The 15,387-nt window shown below is 44.3% G+C and overlaps 1 protein-coding gene across 3 annotated transcripts; it reads left to right on the forward strand.

Moving 5' to 3' along the window:
• The first annotated feature begins 208 nt into the window (after positions 1-208).
• LOC128758964 (stereocilin) lies at positions 209-14,890 on the forward strand. Of its 3 annotated transcripts, XM_053865490.1 has the most exons (34): positions 209-329; positions 750-870; positions 1,438-1,547; positions 1,723-1,838; positions 1,917-2,260; positions 2,342-2,460; positions 2,531-3,643; positions 3,788-3,812; positions 3,886-4,411; positions 4,761-5,630; positions 5,697-5,759; positions 5,823-5,948; positions 6,006-6,172; positions 6,237-6,423; positions 6,497-6,612; positions 6,817-6,949; positions 7,265-7,435; positions 7,984-8,022; positions 8,091-8,267; positions 8,346-8,492; positions 8,973-9,031; positions 9,550-9,673; positions 10,022-10,104; positions 10,194-10,329; positions 10,575-10,777; positions 11,557-11,647; positions 11,712-11,883; positions 11,965-12,134; positions 12,612-12,767; positions 12,848-12,990; positions 13,650-13,798; positions 14,006-14,103; positions 14,406-14,550; positions 14,749-14,890. In XM_053865490.1, exons 6-34 carry the CDS (start codon positions 2,379-2,381, stop codon positions 14,838-14,840), a joined length of 5,763 nt encoding a protein of 1,920 aa, XP_053721465.1. In that variant the 5' UTR covers positions 209-329; positions 750-870; positions 1,438-1,547; positions 1,723-1,838; positions 1,917-2,260; positions 2,342-2,378; the 3' UTR covers positions 14,841-14,890. The 3 variants fall into 3 exon arrangements, 2 of the variants coding, with proteins under 2 accessions (XP_053721465.1, XP_053721466.1); XM_053865491.1 differs by lacking the exons at positions 209-329; positions 750-870; positions 1,438-1,547; ... (1 more) ...; positions 1,917-2,260; positions 2,342-2,460 and having other exon boundaries at positions 3,203-3,643; positions 8,106-8,267; XR_008414557.1 differs by lacking the exons at positions 209-329; positions 750-870; positions 1,438-1,547; ... (2 more) ...; positions 2,342-2,460; positions 14,006-14,103 and having other exon boundaries at positions 3,203-3,643.
• Positions 14,891-15,387: the final 497 nt, after the last annotated feature.

A 15,387-nucleotide genomic window follows, 5' to 3' on the forward strand; every position in this document is an offset into this window, starting at 1 on the left:
CAAATGACACGTCCTGATCCAAACATTTGTTTACTCCAACAACCCCCCGGAACAGATACTGTCTAGAACGTTCTTTAGAATCACCTCAGAGGCAATGAAGAGGCTCAACAACATGCTAACAGCATAACAGTGACAACATTATTGCCCCTCTTCCTTCAAGTTACTTTTAGAATAGACAAAATATTTGATGAATTTGCTAGTAATTCCAGTTAATTCCACTTTAGTGTGACTTACATGAAAATGTGTAATTTATTGACAGCCCTAAAATATTTGTCTTTTTGTACATATTGTGAACATGGATGTCGTCACCAAGCTCATGACCTCGCAAGGTAGGAGACCCGTAGTTTATGAAGTCTTTTTCAGGTGTGCCCATTATAAACCTTGATGCTCTTACAGTATATAACCCCTGTTTTCAGTAATCTAGCACATTATTTAAGGTAGTTCCCTACCATTGAGATTAAAACATTTTGTCCAGGTCCCTGTGTCTCTACTTTCCTTCAGTAAAATTATACATCTGCTTTCTTCAATTGCAACTCAACAACACATTTTCAGCTCGTGGATAGCTCTCATGCAAATCTCTGTGCAACACAAATGTAAACAACAATGGAAGGAGGATGGAGACCCACCTTTTTCCAGTAACACAGAAAATCTTCTTTTTTGAATCTAAATCAAAACCCCCTGATCTGAATAGCCTCACAGCTGATCTGCTTATCCATTTTAATTCTGTTTTTTTGTTTCTTTCCGGTGAGGTGTTGGGCTGGCAGATCCTGCGTTTTCTATATTCTCAGCCCTTCCCTCTTGTCTGGGACAGGCCAAGACTGAGTCTCCTCAGTGACGACTTCAACCTCACAGCTACTTTGAATTCCCATGGTGATTGGAAAAAATCAGTTCACTGTTCTGTTGAGATGTGTTTTTGATGGACACTACAGCTTTTTGCATGCATGCGATGTCAAATGGACACTATTTCTCAGTTGCAGCCCCAAAACATTTTAGGTGAAAGTGAAATATGTTAATCATTTTTTTTTTTGGTAGCATTTTCACAGTGCAAAATATGTTTAAAACAGGACATGTACATAAAAACTTGTTTAAGAGAGGTGTTTTACCTTCCTAATAAAAGTTATTTTCTAATATTCTTTTTGGTAATATACTTGGTCTCTTTATGTAATAATGAACCTGAAAGTTTTAACAGCATCCTGCACATTGCACTTGGAGTCAGATGTTAACGCCTGAATATTTCTGGTGTATTGGAGCAAGCACGAGGTGGACCGTCGAACCGTCTTGCTGCGAGGTGAACTGTGTTCTGAGGTCTGTTAAACCGCAAGTTACTCATCAGAGAAGTGAGAATTATTTAGTCACATAAAATGGAAAAATATTGCCACCTGTCAACAGTGAGGCGAGTCTCTGCACAAAACCAATCTCAACATTTTGTGTGACCAGGGGATTTTCGGCGTTGCGATCGTGGCCAGGTTTTCAGCAGAGCGATGAGCAACAAACAGCGGATCCTGTTTCTCATTGAAAATTCTCCTGGTGAATCGAGCTCCGCCGTGGTGAGTGATCGCTGTTCCCCACAGTGTTAATAATACAGGAGGATGTTATTATCGCTGTGCAGGCAACAGGTAGATGAGGCAGGGGGTGGGGGGAGCTCTGTCCTTTCACCCGGCCCTCTAGGGTTTCTGGACAGTGCTCTCAACTTTGAGGGCTAACCGTTGTGTCCCTCCACAGGGCTCAATTGTGAGCTTAACTCTGACAGCTCAGGCCGACTGACGCAGTAACACAACACCGCCAACTAACCCTGACTCACAAGAGTCCCAGATGAGAGACGGCTCAATAAAGAATCAGTCAGTAGGGGGGGACATCAGTGGGATAAATATCCGGGTGTGATTAACTTGATCCAGATTTTTGTTTTGTTTTAACAGTGGTCTAGATTCCCTGACCTGCTATCAACCCAGTCAATGACAACTCATAGCACGAATCAGGAATAATTGTGATGAAATGTTTACCAATGTTCACACAACTTGATCTATGCTCAAGTGAAATACTCAATATATTTTGATGGAGAGGACAATATCCAACGCTAACATGACCATACAAATGACCCAAGCAGCTCAAAGCTTTGTGGACGGAGGGGCAGGTGGGGGGAGGGGGAGTGAAAGGTGGAGAAAGTGATGAGGAAACCGTACGCCACTCAGGAAGGAGACAGATCCGAGAGTGGTGATACCTGCACGTCCGAAATGCTGCTGAAAACAGGAATATTTAAGGAGTGAGTAACTTAAATTACTGTATTTAAATCTTGCACTAGATAGTGTTTTAGTTTTTTTTTAAAGTAATTCTCAACCCACAGCTGAATGGAGGGAAAGTGGCTTTGCTACTGACTGAAGATGCGAAGGATGGGAACATTTCAAATCACCTTCATGTTACTTTGTCTTCTGTTGGTGGAGCAGGGACACACTCAGCACTCAGGTGAGTCAGATCCAACTGTAAGTGATAAGCAGTGTTGGGTCCTTGTTGAAGTACTTGGGAATTGTTTCAGGGTTGAGTAAAGAGGAACAGAGGAAGGCTGTTTTTCAAGAACTCATTTCAAAATTGAGCAAAGGAGGAGCCTTCAATCCTAGTGCGAAAGAAGCAGAGCCCAAAAAGGATTCATCTCTGCACCCTTGGGTGAGGAGCATCATGGGGGGTCTTAAAACTTTTGGCCTGCTTCCCCCTAAACACAAGCTGTTGGATAGACAGCGTCTTTCTGGCTTCCTCTACAACATCTCTCACTACCTCCAAGAGATGGGTGCAGAGCTGGAGGAGGTGCACGACCCAGATGATCAACCTTTGTGGGAAAAAGTTCTTCAGTATTTTCTCCAGTCTGAGGGAAACTTTGCTTTCAACCAGTGGACTGGTGGACTGCCACCTCGACCCAGCGTCCGGTTGCAAGACTGGTTCCTGTCCTTAAGAGGGAGTCCTCACTGGGACTTCCTGCTGGGGCTTCTACAGAGCGTGATGACCTTATCGGAGCGTCAACCTCACCGCCCTCTTCTGACCTTCCTGTCACAGAACTGGAAGACTGTGAGTGCTGTACTGGAGGCAGCGCTTCAAGCGCTGGTCAGTGGGACTTACGGCCAAGCCAGCGCTGGCCTGCAGGGCTTCATCTGTGCACTGAAGGGTCGTAGTGACTGTGCCTTCAGTGTGGGCTGGCTGCAGGAGATACTTCAATTCTTGGAGACACGCAACTGGAAGCCAGTGGTTAGTTTACATCCAGCTGATGAAGAAGCTGAACACCGTAAAGCATCCGGTGCTTTTGAACGTTTGAAGCCTTTTATTTTTCCCCCTGAAGCCCTGAGGGTGGACATAATGACGGCTAACGATTCTTTGGAAGACATGAAGAACGCAGAGGACGACTCAGACTCCATGCAGAGCTTCATCCTGCAGGCGCTGTCGCGCTCAGGTGGAGGTGAGAGAAGTGGTCTCGCACAGAAGAATCTAGCTCTTGTACAGAGCCTTGATGGACTGAGGAGGGGGCTCATGCACACGGTGGGGAGTTCTGTCTATGGTAACCTGAAGAGGAAGGTGTCACGAGTCACCATGGCGTTGGTTGATGATGTCAGCACTCTGGTTGATGAGCCACAACACAGAGCGCAGGAACACTGTTCAGCTGGTGAGTCTGACGTTCTGGAATCAATGGCAGATTCCTCCTTTATGGTTTATAAAACACCATTAAATGTCATTTTTAGTTATTGTTACTGTGATAGTATTGGTGTGTGCTGCAAAATATTGACTCGTGACCTTTCACTTTCACCAGGCAATCTGAAACAGCTGATCTTGTGGTAAGAGATATTTTCTCATGCTTGCCGTGTATGAATGTGCAGTTCAGTTCATCCTGCTTCCCCTCAATTCTAGGGGTGTGAGGCATAACGTGACATGGAACACCCAGGCTTTAGGCGTCACTTCCCACAGTCTCCCCAGTACACTCCCCTTCCTCTCATGTCCCTCGAATGACGGACACCAGCAACCACGTTCAGCCACTGGCGCCTCAAAGATGACTCACCCTGACCACCCTAGTGATGACATTCGTCCACAAACAAGGAGCAGGCGGGAGGGGAGCCAATCAAAACGCCTGGAGCACACAACTTCTTCAGAAATTCTAGAGGCAGCATGCAATGACTCCATACCCGGCTTGACAGGCGTCTCCAACTTCACAGTGTTCCTCTATTGTAAACTCTTCGAAGGAGAGAACAGCTCAGTTGATCCACGGGTAGCTGAGATGGGGCTGGACCTTCATCTCACGTGTTCAGATGCAGCATGGTACCTGTCGGCCGCAGAGGAGGACTTTCTGTGGGTTCATGTCTGCAGTGAGTTCTTTGCTCATGAGTTCAACAACACAGTGTGTGCCAACTCGTCCTTCTGGCTGCAGAAGGCACATCAGGTGAATATCTATCTATCTATCTGTCCATCCGTCCATCTATCTATCCATCCATCCATCTATCGTCCATCCATCCATCCATCCAGTTTATAATAGTACATGATGCGAACTAAGAAAGACTTGGTTGTTGCAAGAGGGAAAGTTAAGTTAAAGTCAGTAGGAATGTGAATTGTGAGGAAACCACCATCATCTGCTTCCCAGCTGGAAGACAGATGTTCCTGCGCTGAAGGGGGTTACAGTCCAGCATGATGCACTGTCACAGAGTAGATGTATTTGATTTGATGTCCTGTCAGGCTTCGGTCAGATGCAGTGTGATAACGTCGGTATCACCTCCACTTGTTTATTTTCACAGGCTGCACTGACAAAGAACTACCAATTCTTCAACCAGACCAGCATCGATGAGCTCTGCGTGCATCTGCCAGTGGAGTCTGCTAAATCACCGCTGGACAGCAACTGTTTGTCTCAGTTGGGAAACAGATCACTCACTGCCCAGGATTTCAGGAACTGCTTTCTGCCCAACAACTCGGCTCTCATCTCTGCTCTGTGTGGGAAAGGACATCCTCACTCCGAGTCTCTGCCTGAGGGCAGCTGGGCGTCTGCATACTGTCACAGAATTCACAACTCATCTGAGGTGTTCAGCCTCGAAGAGACTTGCCAGTACAGAAAGTGGGACACACGCAAATTTATCAACTCTTCTCTCCTGGAACTTTGTGGGGAGACAGAGGGACTGAGAGAATACATTTGTCTGAACACTTCACTTTACAATCAGCTGGTCGGATTGGTTCCTCAGTTTGCGGGCTTCTGTGCTGACCTGCTGGCCGGGAAGTGCTTGCTTCAGAGGTTCTTTGATATGCTCCCCGCTCCGTATGAGTTTGACACGTCACAGTTGTGTGTGAATCCTGGCCCGTTGTTGTTCGACCTGCTACACAAGCTGAGTGTGTGTGAGGTGGAGGGAGGGCAGCACGAAGGGTTTTTAGCAGCACTGGGATACGTGCTGCGGCTGCTGGACCTGATGGTTGGCCTCTCTTCAGGCCTTGAAGAGGGTGAAAGAGAAGCCAGACTTGGCTTGAGTCAGGCCATCCTTGTCTCCAGCCTTCTTGACAATGCGTCATGGACCACGCTCCTGCCTGAAGCTTCCACCAGTGTCCTGCACACGGTGGGCGTGTTTCTCCGCAGAGAGCAAAACTCCACTGTTAAAGAAGATCTGCTGAGCTGCTTCAGTGTAAGAACTCTTTTGAGGATTTGATCACATGGATAAGAGAATGATTTGTGTTTGCTATTTCATCAGCCTGTCTTGTGGGACCTTATTCAGCAGAATGACAACTCATCCGCTCTCAGGATTCTGATGCAAGTAAGGAGCAACTTTGTCAAATCACGTTCATTTATAGACACTCATTCCTCACTCTGACCCCAGGAATACCTTCAGATGCCGAAGGAGCGCATCCGCTCTCTGGTGATGTCGGCGGAGAAAGACGCAGTGAAGAGGTTTCTCTCTCACATGCACCAGAGCTGGGATCAGCTTCAAGTTGAAACAGATCAGGTTTGTTGCTTAACTTCGTCAGAATGATGTAGGAAAAGTAAGATTTCATATTGACAGGCGTCCCAGAAGGAGTTAGTAGCGATGGAGACGATGACCGCTGCCTTCATCCAAAAGTTTAACAGGGTGACCCCGGAACTCTTCATCGATCTGTCCCAATTTATCCCCTTCATGTCGGTCTCTGACATCATGAGCTTTCCTGCCTCGCTGATTGTCAACGACAGTGTGTAAGTGTCCATGAGTGAAACTATTGTGAAGACTGTGATGCTGAAGTAGCTGTTTACCTTGCAGGTTAACTGCAATCCGAGACCACAGCTCGGGGATGAAGTCGCTGCAGAAAAAGGCTTTTGTCAAAAGGCTCCTGCAGTCACATATGGTGGGAGATGTCCCATCATGGCCTCCGTACTTCCTGAGATCCGTCCTCCCACTTCTGCCATTTCTGCCTGTCAGTCATTTTCAGCAGCTGACATCACAGCAGGTAGGTGTTCCACACTTAAATGACAACTTATCAGGTTCGACAAACATGATTCTGAAGCTCTTCTGATCTGTAGCTGATGCCTTTAGTGGAGTTGCTTGGTAATAGCAGTCTGGATGGTGTGAGGGGACGACACGTGCTGCGAACGCTGCTTCCCAAGATGAAAAACCTGACCAGTGATGACATACTGAGGTACCTGTCAAGGAACCTGCTTATGGCATTATAATCTGGTGTCTCTAAAAACTTCAGGTTGACTATGAAAATGGTTTCCTTGTCAGATAAAATTTCGATCAGATAAACACAGAACCCAAACACTGCTAACCAAATCAAAGTCAGTGGAGTTGGCTTGTCGTCAAATCTGTGATGCTAAGGATATTTGTATTTGCTTCTTCACAGATTGGGAGTTCTTACCTGTTACCTGGACCCACTTGACATCCGTGTGTTTCTTCAGGACCCGACCGTGTCCTCGGTCGTCTGGCATCAGCTGCTCCACTGCATCTCCAAGGGCTTCATCAGTCCCAACAGCAGGGTGATGCCCCAAATACAGTTGCCATTGTGGAAAATAGCCTGCCATTTATATGACAGACCTGTGCTTTCTTGTGTCTCAATAACTGATAATCATCTACAATTCTAACATGTAAAGGTGAAACACTGCAGAGAGGACCGAATGTACAATGAGTTTTAGAGGCTAATCCAGTGAAGACTTAACTAGCTAACTAACAATTGAGCTGATCTGCACATGTTCTTCACTAATACCAATAAGTATACCCAGATAGTCTCAACTCATTTTCAGTCTAAGTATTTTGAATACAGGCTCTTCATGGAGATGCTGTTGTTTCCACAGCTGTCGTCGCTGTTGATTCCGGCAGTTCAGACTCTGAACATCAGCGTCATGGCTTCTCCAGAGATGTCTGCCCTTGCCCAGCTAGCTGCTTCCTTCCTCTTGTCTCTTCCTTCACAAAAACTGCTCGAGGTCCTCTCCCATCCTGGATTACAGCCGTTTTCTCCAGCACAGGTTCGTCTGCAGGAGCCCAGGTTGTTTTTAAGTTGATGTCACGAATCATCATGGGAGTGTTAATATAGGATGGCATGGTTATGTCACATATGTCAATATAAAGCTAAAAAAGGCCCTGACACAGCGTATACCCTTGCCATTCATTTGCATATATACAGCAGACGGCATGGGCGCTGCAGAGACCAAACACATGAGAGATGTGAATAAGAGGCTGTGTAGCAGGGAGTGAATAATATTGCCTCCAGAATGTTGTTAAATCCATATTTTGTCACCTTAGTCACATGATTTAAATCATTGAGTTGATTGTATGTTGTGTCAAAGGATTCAAAAGTCTGTTTTCTCCTTGTTTTACTGTAGGTGATCATGTGACCGGAAGTGCCTTATTATTGCCTATGAATTATAAATGTTTGTAAATCTAAACGCTGAAAATAGTTCTGGAGTTATTCAGTTTACAAACGGACATAACCACTGCCACACAGAGAGATTTTTTGAGAGCTTTCTCAAGAAATAAAAACATGACTATTCGTGAATTTCTCTTTTCATTCCAGGCTTTCGAACTACTTTTAGCAATTTCTAAAGACACAAATGTAAGTAGGAATCTAAATGGAAATGTTCTGAAAAAAATGTCATGATCACAATTATATCACAATTGCAGCTGACCATGGAGCAGTTGTGTCAACTGAGGCCGTTGCACTCAGGTCTCTCCCCTGCTGTGCTTCATGGCCTCCAGTGGCCTGAGATCATAGAGCCAGACCTGTGTGCGTGCTGGAGCTCCATGCTAACTGAGCTTAAGCCAGGCCAGAGAGCCATGATATTTAATGCAATGCAGGAGGTGAAGATGTTTTTTTCTTCAAAGTATCATTTTCATTGCATCATTCTAGTAAAATATATTTGTTACATTTTGTACCAGGCTTCAAACCGAGAGCTGAATGACACTCATCCGCCGAGCTGCTTGTGGCCTTTCATCCCTCTGAGGAGTCTGACAGAAGAAGTAAACAGAGACAAACTCCTAAGAGACATCACCCGCATCCGAGATGTAAAATGGTCGCCCCAGCAGGTGAACATTTATCTTCTATTTAATTAATGAGCAGCTCATCATTGCCGCGCAACAATAGGATCCTGGTTCATTGACTGAAGGGGAAAAAAAGTGACCGTCCCTGTGCTGCTCTTTGCTCCCATTAATCTGCACCTCATTGGATACGCTTCACCTGAGCTTTTCACAAAATTTAGACTCCATACAAGTCGGCCTCCATCAGGCTAATTAGTTTGGCTCCAGTACAATAGTGTAGGAAAGTGTAGCATGCATTAATAATGGAGATTTTATCACTGACAAGAGTGAATTTATCGACTTCCCCCACCTGCTCCCAAATCAATGAGTGCTGCTTGGAATTTAAGTGCACCAATATTAAGTTACTCTCTGTCCTGACTTATACGTGTATGCATATAGTTATTATGCTTATGAGGAGCTTTATGGTAAATGTATAAAGATAATAAAAATGAAATAGCTGTTGCTCTATATTTAAACTATCAATTGCAGGCTCAGCTTCTGTTCAAGATGGTTGAGGGGTTCACCAACGTAACAAGTGAGACAGTAAGGTGAGTACAACAAATCTGTCTTGATTTTGATCTTTACACCTTCTTTATCTGACTTAAGGAGTAAGTCACCACTTCCTCTTTCGTGAGGTGAATGATTGCTTCTCTTACGATGAACTAGCATTAGTACTATTACAGTACTATATTAAAGAAAATGGCATAGGACAGTGGTGAAACCTGCAGTGATGATTTGTATGGAGACTCAAGGAGCAGAGTTCCTTCCTAGCTGCTGAGGTGGTGTAGTTAAGGAGGTCATGAATGTGTGACAGGGTAGGATGGTTACAGACAGGTTAAAATAGAGGAGGCTTACTTTCTGCAGCAACCCCTGGTGGAACATAACAGGCGAAATGACCTAAGGTTGTGCTGGTGTTTGGTTTTCTAAATATATCTGGAACCAAAAGGACAGAGGGAGACTGTACAGGTAGTTAAAAACTTTAAATGTTGTCCTGCTGTCTTCTTCATGAAAGTGCTAACCTCCTGTGACATTAAAGAGTCGACTATAATGGCTATTTCTCCTGCAGAGGTCTTGGAATTGTTGCTGAAGGAATAAGCTGCGACTTGCTGAGATCTTGGTGCAATGACACGGATTATTTTGAGCTGCTACAGTTTATGACTCATCTGTCTCGGCCACTGAGACCTGCTCTGGTGAGGAAGTTGTTTGACTTTGCTGTCTTTGCGCATGGAATGTGAAAATCTCTTAGATTTAGTTGAACATTTAGGAAAAATCATTTGGAAGGAAAATAATTCATTTTACACTACTAAAGAAAATTATTTATTATGTATTGATAGATTAGTAGTCAGTAACTGACCGACATCTACAACATTTAAATTTGTTGTAGATGAATGACTTATTTAATCTCTCATTTTTAATAGTCAATAATAATAATACATTAAATAAAATAAGTACATAAACTGTCAGATCCACAGTGCAGAGCTGAATTTGTGTCTTCATAACAATACATTCGTGATATCAAAGCATTCCTTTTCCAACAGAGAAAATGTATCGTGGAGGAGCTGAAGAACAGACAAGAGTTTGAGCTGGACACTTTAAGCTCTTGGTTCTCTGCGACTTTACCGCAAGTCTCCATTAAACATCACATTCATTCCTACTCAGAAATATCCTCAGCTCTACACAACTGCTCTTCTCTCTTTCTGTCTGTCACAGGGTCACAATGGTGGAGAAGCTTTCCAACACATCCATCCGAGCCATTCTAGAATACATCCAATCCAACTTTGCAGAGTTTCTTCGCCTTCCATTTTACAAACAGACAAACTTGGCAGAGAAGGCTGTTATTGAGTCGGTAATCAAACGTGGCTGTTATTATTCATGCCCTAATAGGAATTTCCTGTTCACATGCATCCAGTACCAGTTGACAAACCTCAAGTTTAATTAGTTTTTGGTGTTAATTGAGGAAGTCCAGCTGCTCTGAGTTCACATGAGAGCAGAGAGGAATGGAACCAGACGGAGAAGACGATGATAATACACAATTTAAATGTAATTAAACGCAGCCCCGCCATCGAGCCTGACTGTGTCTTGTGTCTGCAGGGCATTTCTGATGCCGTCGGAGAGATCAATGGTTACACTCTGGACTTCCTGGGACCTCTGCTGCCGTTTTTGAGCAGAGACATGTTAGCTTTGGTTGATGGGAGAGCTCTGGCCTTCAGGCTGGAGGAGATGAGAAGCTTCTGCCTGCCAAGAGAGGCTCTAAGAGACATTGGTGCTCTGCTCACCCAGAAGAACATGCTGGGGTAAGAGGCAGAACTTAAATATGAGCAATCAATACATGCTGTTGATGTCAGTCAATAAGACAGGTTTATTCTAGCCGCTTGCGGAAGCTGCCGTAATTACCATAATGGACACCACCAAATGTTTGAAAGGCCAAGCTGGAGCTTCTCGTTAATTCACTCGCGAAACGAAATGGCTGCTGCTGTTTCTGTGTCCCTGCCACAGTACAGTATGAGCAGAGGGAATTGTTTTTTAATGGCGACATTCAGTGTAGTGAGTGAACTTGGCGCAGTAGATGGATGTCACCATGAGTTTAACTGTTTAATTGGAGTCAGCTAAAAGTAAAATTGTTTCTGATTTAGCTATCTTTTTGCTGGTTACAATAATAATAATACTGTGGTACCAAATATATTGCCAAATATAAGGTAAGATTAATGTTATTTTTATTAATGTTCCATGTTGGCACAAAAAATAATGTTGAACACAAAGTTGGGATAGTTGCAGTCAAGTGCGACGCTGGGACCTGCTTTAGTTTGACCTTTAAACTACAAAGTCTGAGGAGACTATGCAATTTTTTATAATCATTTTAACGTTCCATAAGATGGAGGCATTGCAGAGAGACCAGGTCAGACACCTGACTTTGGTCTGAAAGACGCTCTTCATTTTTAGACAGTTCATCATCTGTTCATATGTGAATGTTAGCTGTAAATGTCTCTATAAGCTAAGGTGCTGCACCTGGCAGAAGTATGCTGGGATTGATGCTGAGGTTCTGTGATGGAAGCCTGTTCTTCTTCTTCGACAGGGATCCGTCCAAGTGGCACACTGGAGATGTTGAACATTTGGGACGGCTGGTCTTTTCTCTCTCCGCCAGGCAGCTGAACTCGATCCCTTTGGTCTGTGCGTGTGTCGTGACTCATCCTCTGTTACACATCCTAATTGTGTACGTTTTGAATGTAGGCGGTCTTGGACCAAGACGCGGTGGAGCAGGTTCTTGTGGGTCAGCGGCTTTGGCAGGACAGTGTTGTGGGTGAAGTGTGTATGAGCCGCTGTATGGACCGACGTCGCCTCCAACAGCAGGCTGAGATTCTCATGAGAGGGATCGTCAAAGCCCGGAGCAGACGTTCAAAATGTTCAGTGGTTGATTCATTCTTGTGATTATTATCAAGAAGGATTTGTTTCTGTGCCAGCTGACTGGTGTTTTGAATTGCAGTGCCTGTACCAACTTGCTCCGACATTAGAGGGACAGTCCCCTCGGCCTGGACTTCGACTCAGTTAAATCGTATGTCACAAGAGGACGTGAAACAGTGTGTGGAAGTTTTTGGCGCGGATGCTTCACTGAGTCCTGAGCAGCGCAGAGCAGTGTGGACGAAGCTCCGACAGGTCGGTCAAACTTCTTCAATATTAATTTGCGAGTATTCTTGCTTGTATTTGGACTCTGTGACAGAACATCCTCACTTTGGGATGAAGCCACAAAGAAAGCAAGTTGTGAGGCCCACAAGTTTCCATTTGGATGATCCAGTTTAAACACAAACACAAATCATTGGAAAAGTGAAGTGAAGTGAAGACTGCTGCTTTGTAATGCGCTGTCTTTCACCACAATCTCATACATTCCTGACCAGAACAAAAAGCCTCATAGTTATTGTGATTGTGTTCAATTAATGTTCAAGTTTGGTTATGTTTTGGATTCAGTCATGTGGTCTTTATTTTTCCTTATTTTTTCATACTAAAATGTGTCTTTAAAAAAACAGCACCTGATATTTTGATCAAATATAATCATCCTCCATGCTCTGGATCCACAAACTGATGACGAAGCATGCTTTGACGTGACATGTTTTTTTTTCCCTCTGTGCCATCCAGTCTTTCTCCCCACTGAACAAGATGACTGCAGGTCAGATATTGGCTCTGGGCTCAGTGGTGACAGAGATGGGAGAGAGAGAACTACAGGAGATCAATCTCACTGACTCGGGTCTGCTGGCTCATCTGGGGATGCTGACAGGCTGGAGCCAAAAAAAGGTTTCTTGGCTGTCTTTTTTTTTCGGAAACCCAAACCTGGGCACCTTTTTTTCATATTAACCTTTTCTCTTGCTTTTCAGATGAGAGCAGTGATTTTAGGAGTGATGCGAAAGCGCAAACAACGAGCAGAGCAGTTAACAGTTGTTGACCTGGCGACTTTTGGCAACTTGATCTGTGGTCTGTATCCATCTGAGATCAGAAGACTGAACCCTTACAACCTCAGGTACATTAGAGCCAACTTATAGCAACACACTTGAAAGAGACAACATCATGTTTATGTCTCTCTGTTAGACAATAAGCGATGGTCAAGGGTCAGTGTCAGTCTCCTGCATCCTGACTGGTCACACCATTCCTCTTCATGTCCTCATTTATCCACCATTAATTGTCTTCCTCTTCTCGGTCCAACATCTCACCCAGCATCCAAATCTGAGTCTGGTCTCTCTAACCTTGTCTCCAAACTACACATGAGCTCCTTCTCCACTCCCTCTGTCGCGTCCTTTGATGTCTGTCCTTTGCTCAGCATGATTGACCCCAAATATGTTCTGATTTATTTCTGCTATTTCTGACCCATGCAACTTCACCAGCTCTCCTGCCTCCTGTTTTTCATTCCTCTCTTCCCCTTCTCATGCCTCCAGCTTCCCTTATCGCTCACTACAAATCCCCACATCATCAGCAAACATCATCATCAATGGAGACTTATTTCTAGCCTCCTTTATCATATTGGAAGAGACAATCAAAAATAAATTAATTAATGGAAAAATATATAAAAACAAATATATAATATAGTGTATTATATATACAAAATGTATAATATATGTAATTAAAAGAACAAAGTCCATTCCGTTTTACTAAATACTGACTCCTCGTTTATTTCTGATGCAGCGTTGCAGTCCTGTTCCTGCGGGAGCTGTCCCTCCCCTGCACCGAACAACAGATGGAGGCGCTCATGAGCCGTTTATCCAGAGTTGAGGCTTTCGGGCCAGTCAGTGCTTGGGGACCAGAAGTTTTCACTGAAATTGGGACACTAGCAGGTACAGAGAAGACAACAGACTTAAGGCAACTCGATTTCCCGTGCTCATTTGTTTTTATGGCTTGTTTTTACGCCCAAAGTGAGGACGGTGGCGAGAGTGACAGATTTTAGATGGATAGATGTAATTTAGAAATGGAGCTTCAGGGTCAGCAAAGTTAAAGAAAACTTGGAGACGTGAATCATTAATTAGATGTCTTTGCCACTCAAGCTGGACTGGAGGACTTGGCGCTGTCTGCTCTGGTGCGGCAACAAATGGGGGGACTCGCTCCCGAAGCCATCGCCCTGATGCCTCCGAAAAAGATTGCTGTGAGTTTCACTCCCTGGCCATTCAATGTGTTCTTGGTTCTGGTGGATAAACAGATATTTCAGTGGCAGAGAAGGTGAAGCATCAGGCGCGATCATTCGGTTCAAGAAACCCACCCTCTTTGTTGCATCATTTAACGCCTTGGGTGTGCAACATACTAATCGACAAATATGAATGAAAGCTTAAGTGTTTTAAATTGCATCTCGCAATCCAAGATTCTTGCAATGTTCTCAAAGAATGTGCACTTATTACAGTATCAAACACAGAGATTCCTAATGTGTTTTAATGAGTGTCTGTCTGTCAGGTTGTGTTCAGCCCTCTTCAGCTGTCCTGGCTCAGTGCAGAGCAGGTGTGGGCCGTCACTCAGGATCAATGGTCTGAGCTGGACGAAGAGCAGAGGCACGCTGTTGACCTCGCCAGATATGAAGGAGACCTGTTGGAGTTAAGAGGTCTGTGTTTGGAATGTGGAAGCTCTAAAACAATCCCACTTAAAAAACCTGCGCTGTTTCTCTCAATCTTCCCAGGAAGTATTGCCATATAGTTTAGCAATCACAATCCACATCTCTTCTGAGCAATAAGTCAGACTTTTATGGAGCAAAGCCTGAGATTATGTGGTGAATAAAAAGTACTTTCTTGTGCTCCTACAGGGAGAAACTTGGCTCCAGCTCTCACTCTCAACTCTCACAGTTTCACCATCACGTCACTGGCTCTGATGCTTCTTTTATGGCAACTAATTTAATAACCTGCAACAAATGTAATTGCCCTTGACTGTTTTTACTTCAAATAAATCCTCTAAAATGTTTTGCTGTGAGTATTTTATTTCTACTGTGACAGGACTGAAGTTCTCTGATGTCCTCTACTCTGTCTCTCTGTCTTCGATCCGAAACAATAACCTTAGTGATAAAATTTTCTTTTTTTTCCCCTTGGTCCATTGGCACATAACTGCAGCTCACAAGTAGACACCTTGAGCTGAAGTTTGGAAAGTGATAGTCGTAGAAGAATGAATGAAGTCCTGTTCTCCATAAATGTTATACTTTCCACTGGGTATGACGTACTTACAACAGTTCCTGCATTGGACGATGCACGGCAGGGGAGTTCTTTCGCGTGAGGCCTTTACCTGACTACAGATAGCCTGCTGCAGGGTCATCAACTGGAGATCACTGCTCATTGATGTTTCGCCTCTTATCCCAGAACATCTCATGGTGGCAGTCCAGGAAACGGCACGTCTCTCTGACATCCTCGCCAGCAACTGAGCTTGATGTTAAGCCCCCAAGGTGGCCCTCTTT

The sequence above is a fragment of the Synchiropus splendidus genome, chromosome 5 (assembly GCF_027744825.2).
Source record: "Synchiropus splendidus isolate RoL2022-P1 chromosome 5, RoL_Sspl_1.0, whole genome shotgun sequence".
Classification (NCBI taxonomy): domain Eukaryota; kingdom Metazoa; phylum Chordata; class Actinopteri; order Syngnathiformes; family Callionymidae; genus Synchiropus; species Synchiropus splendidus.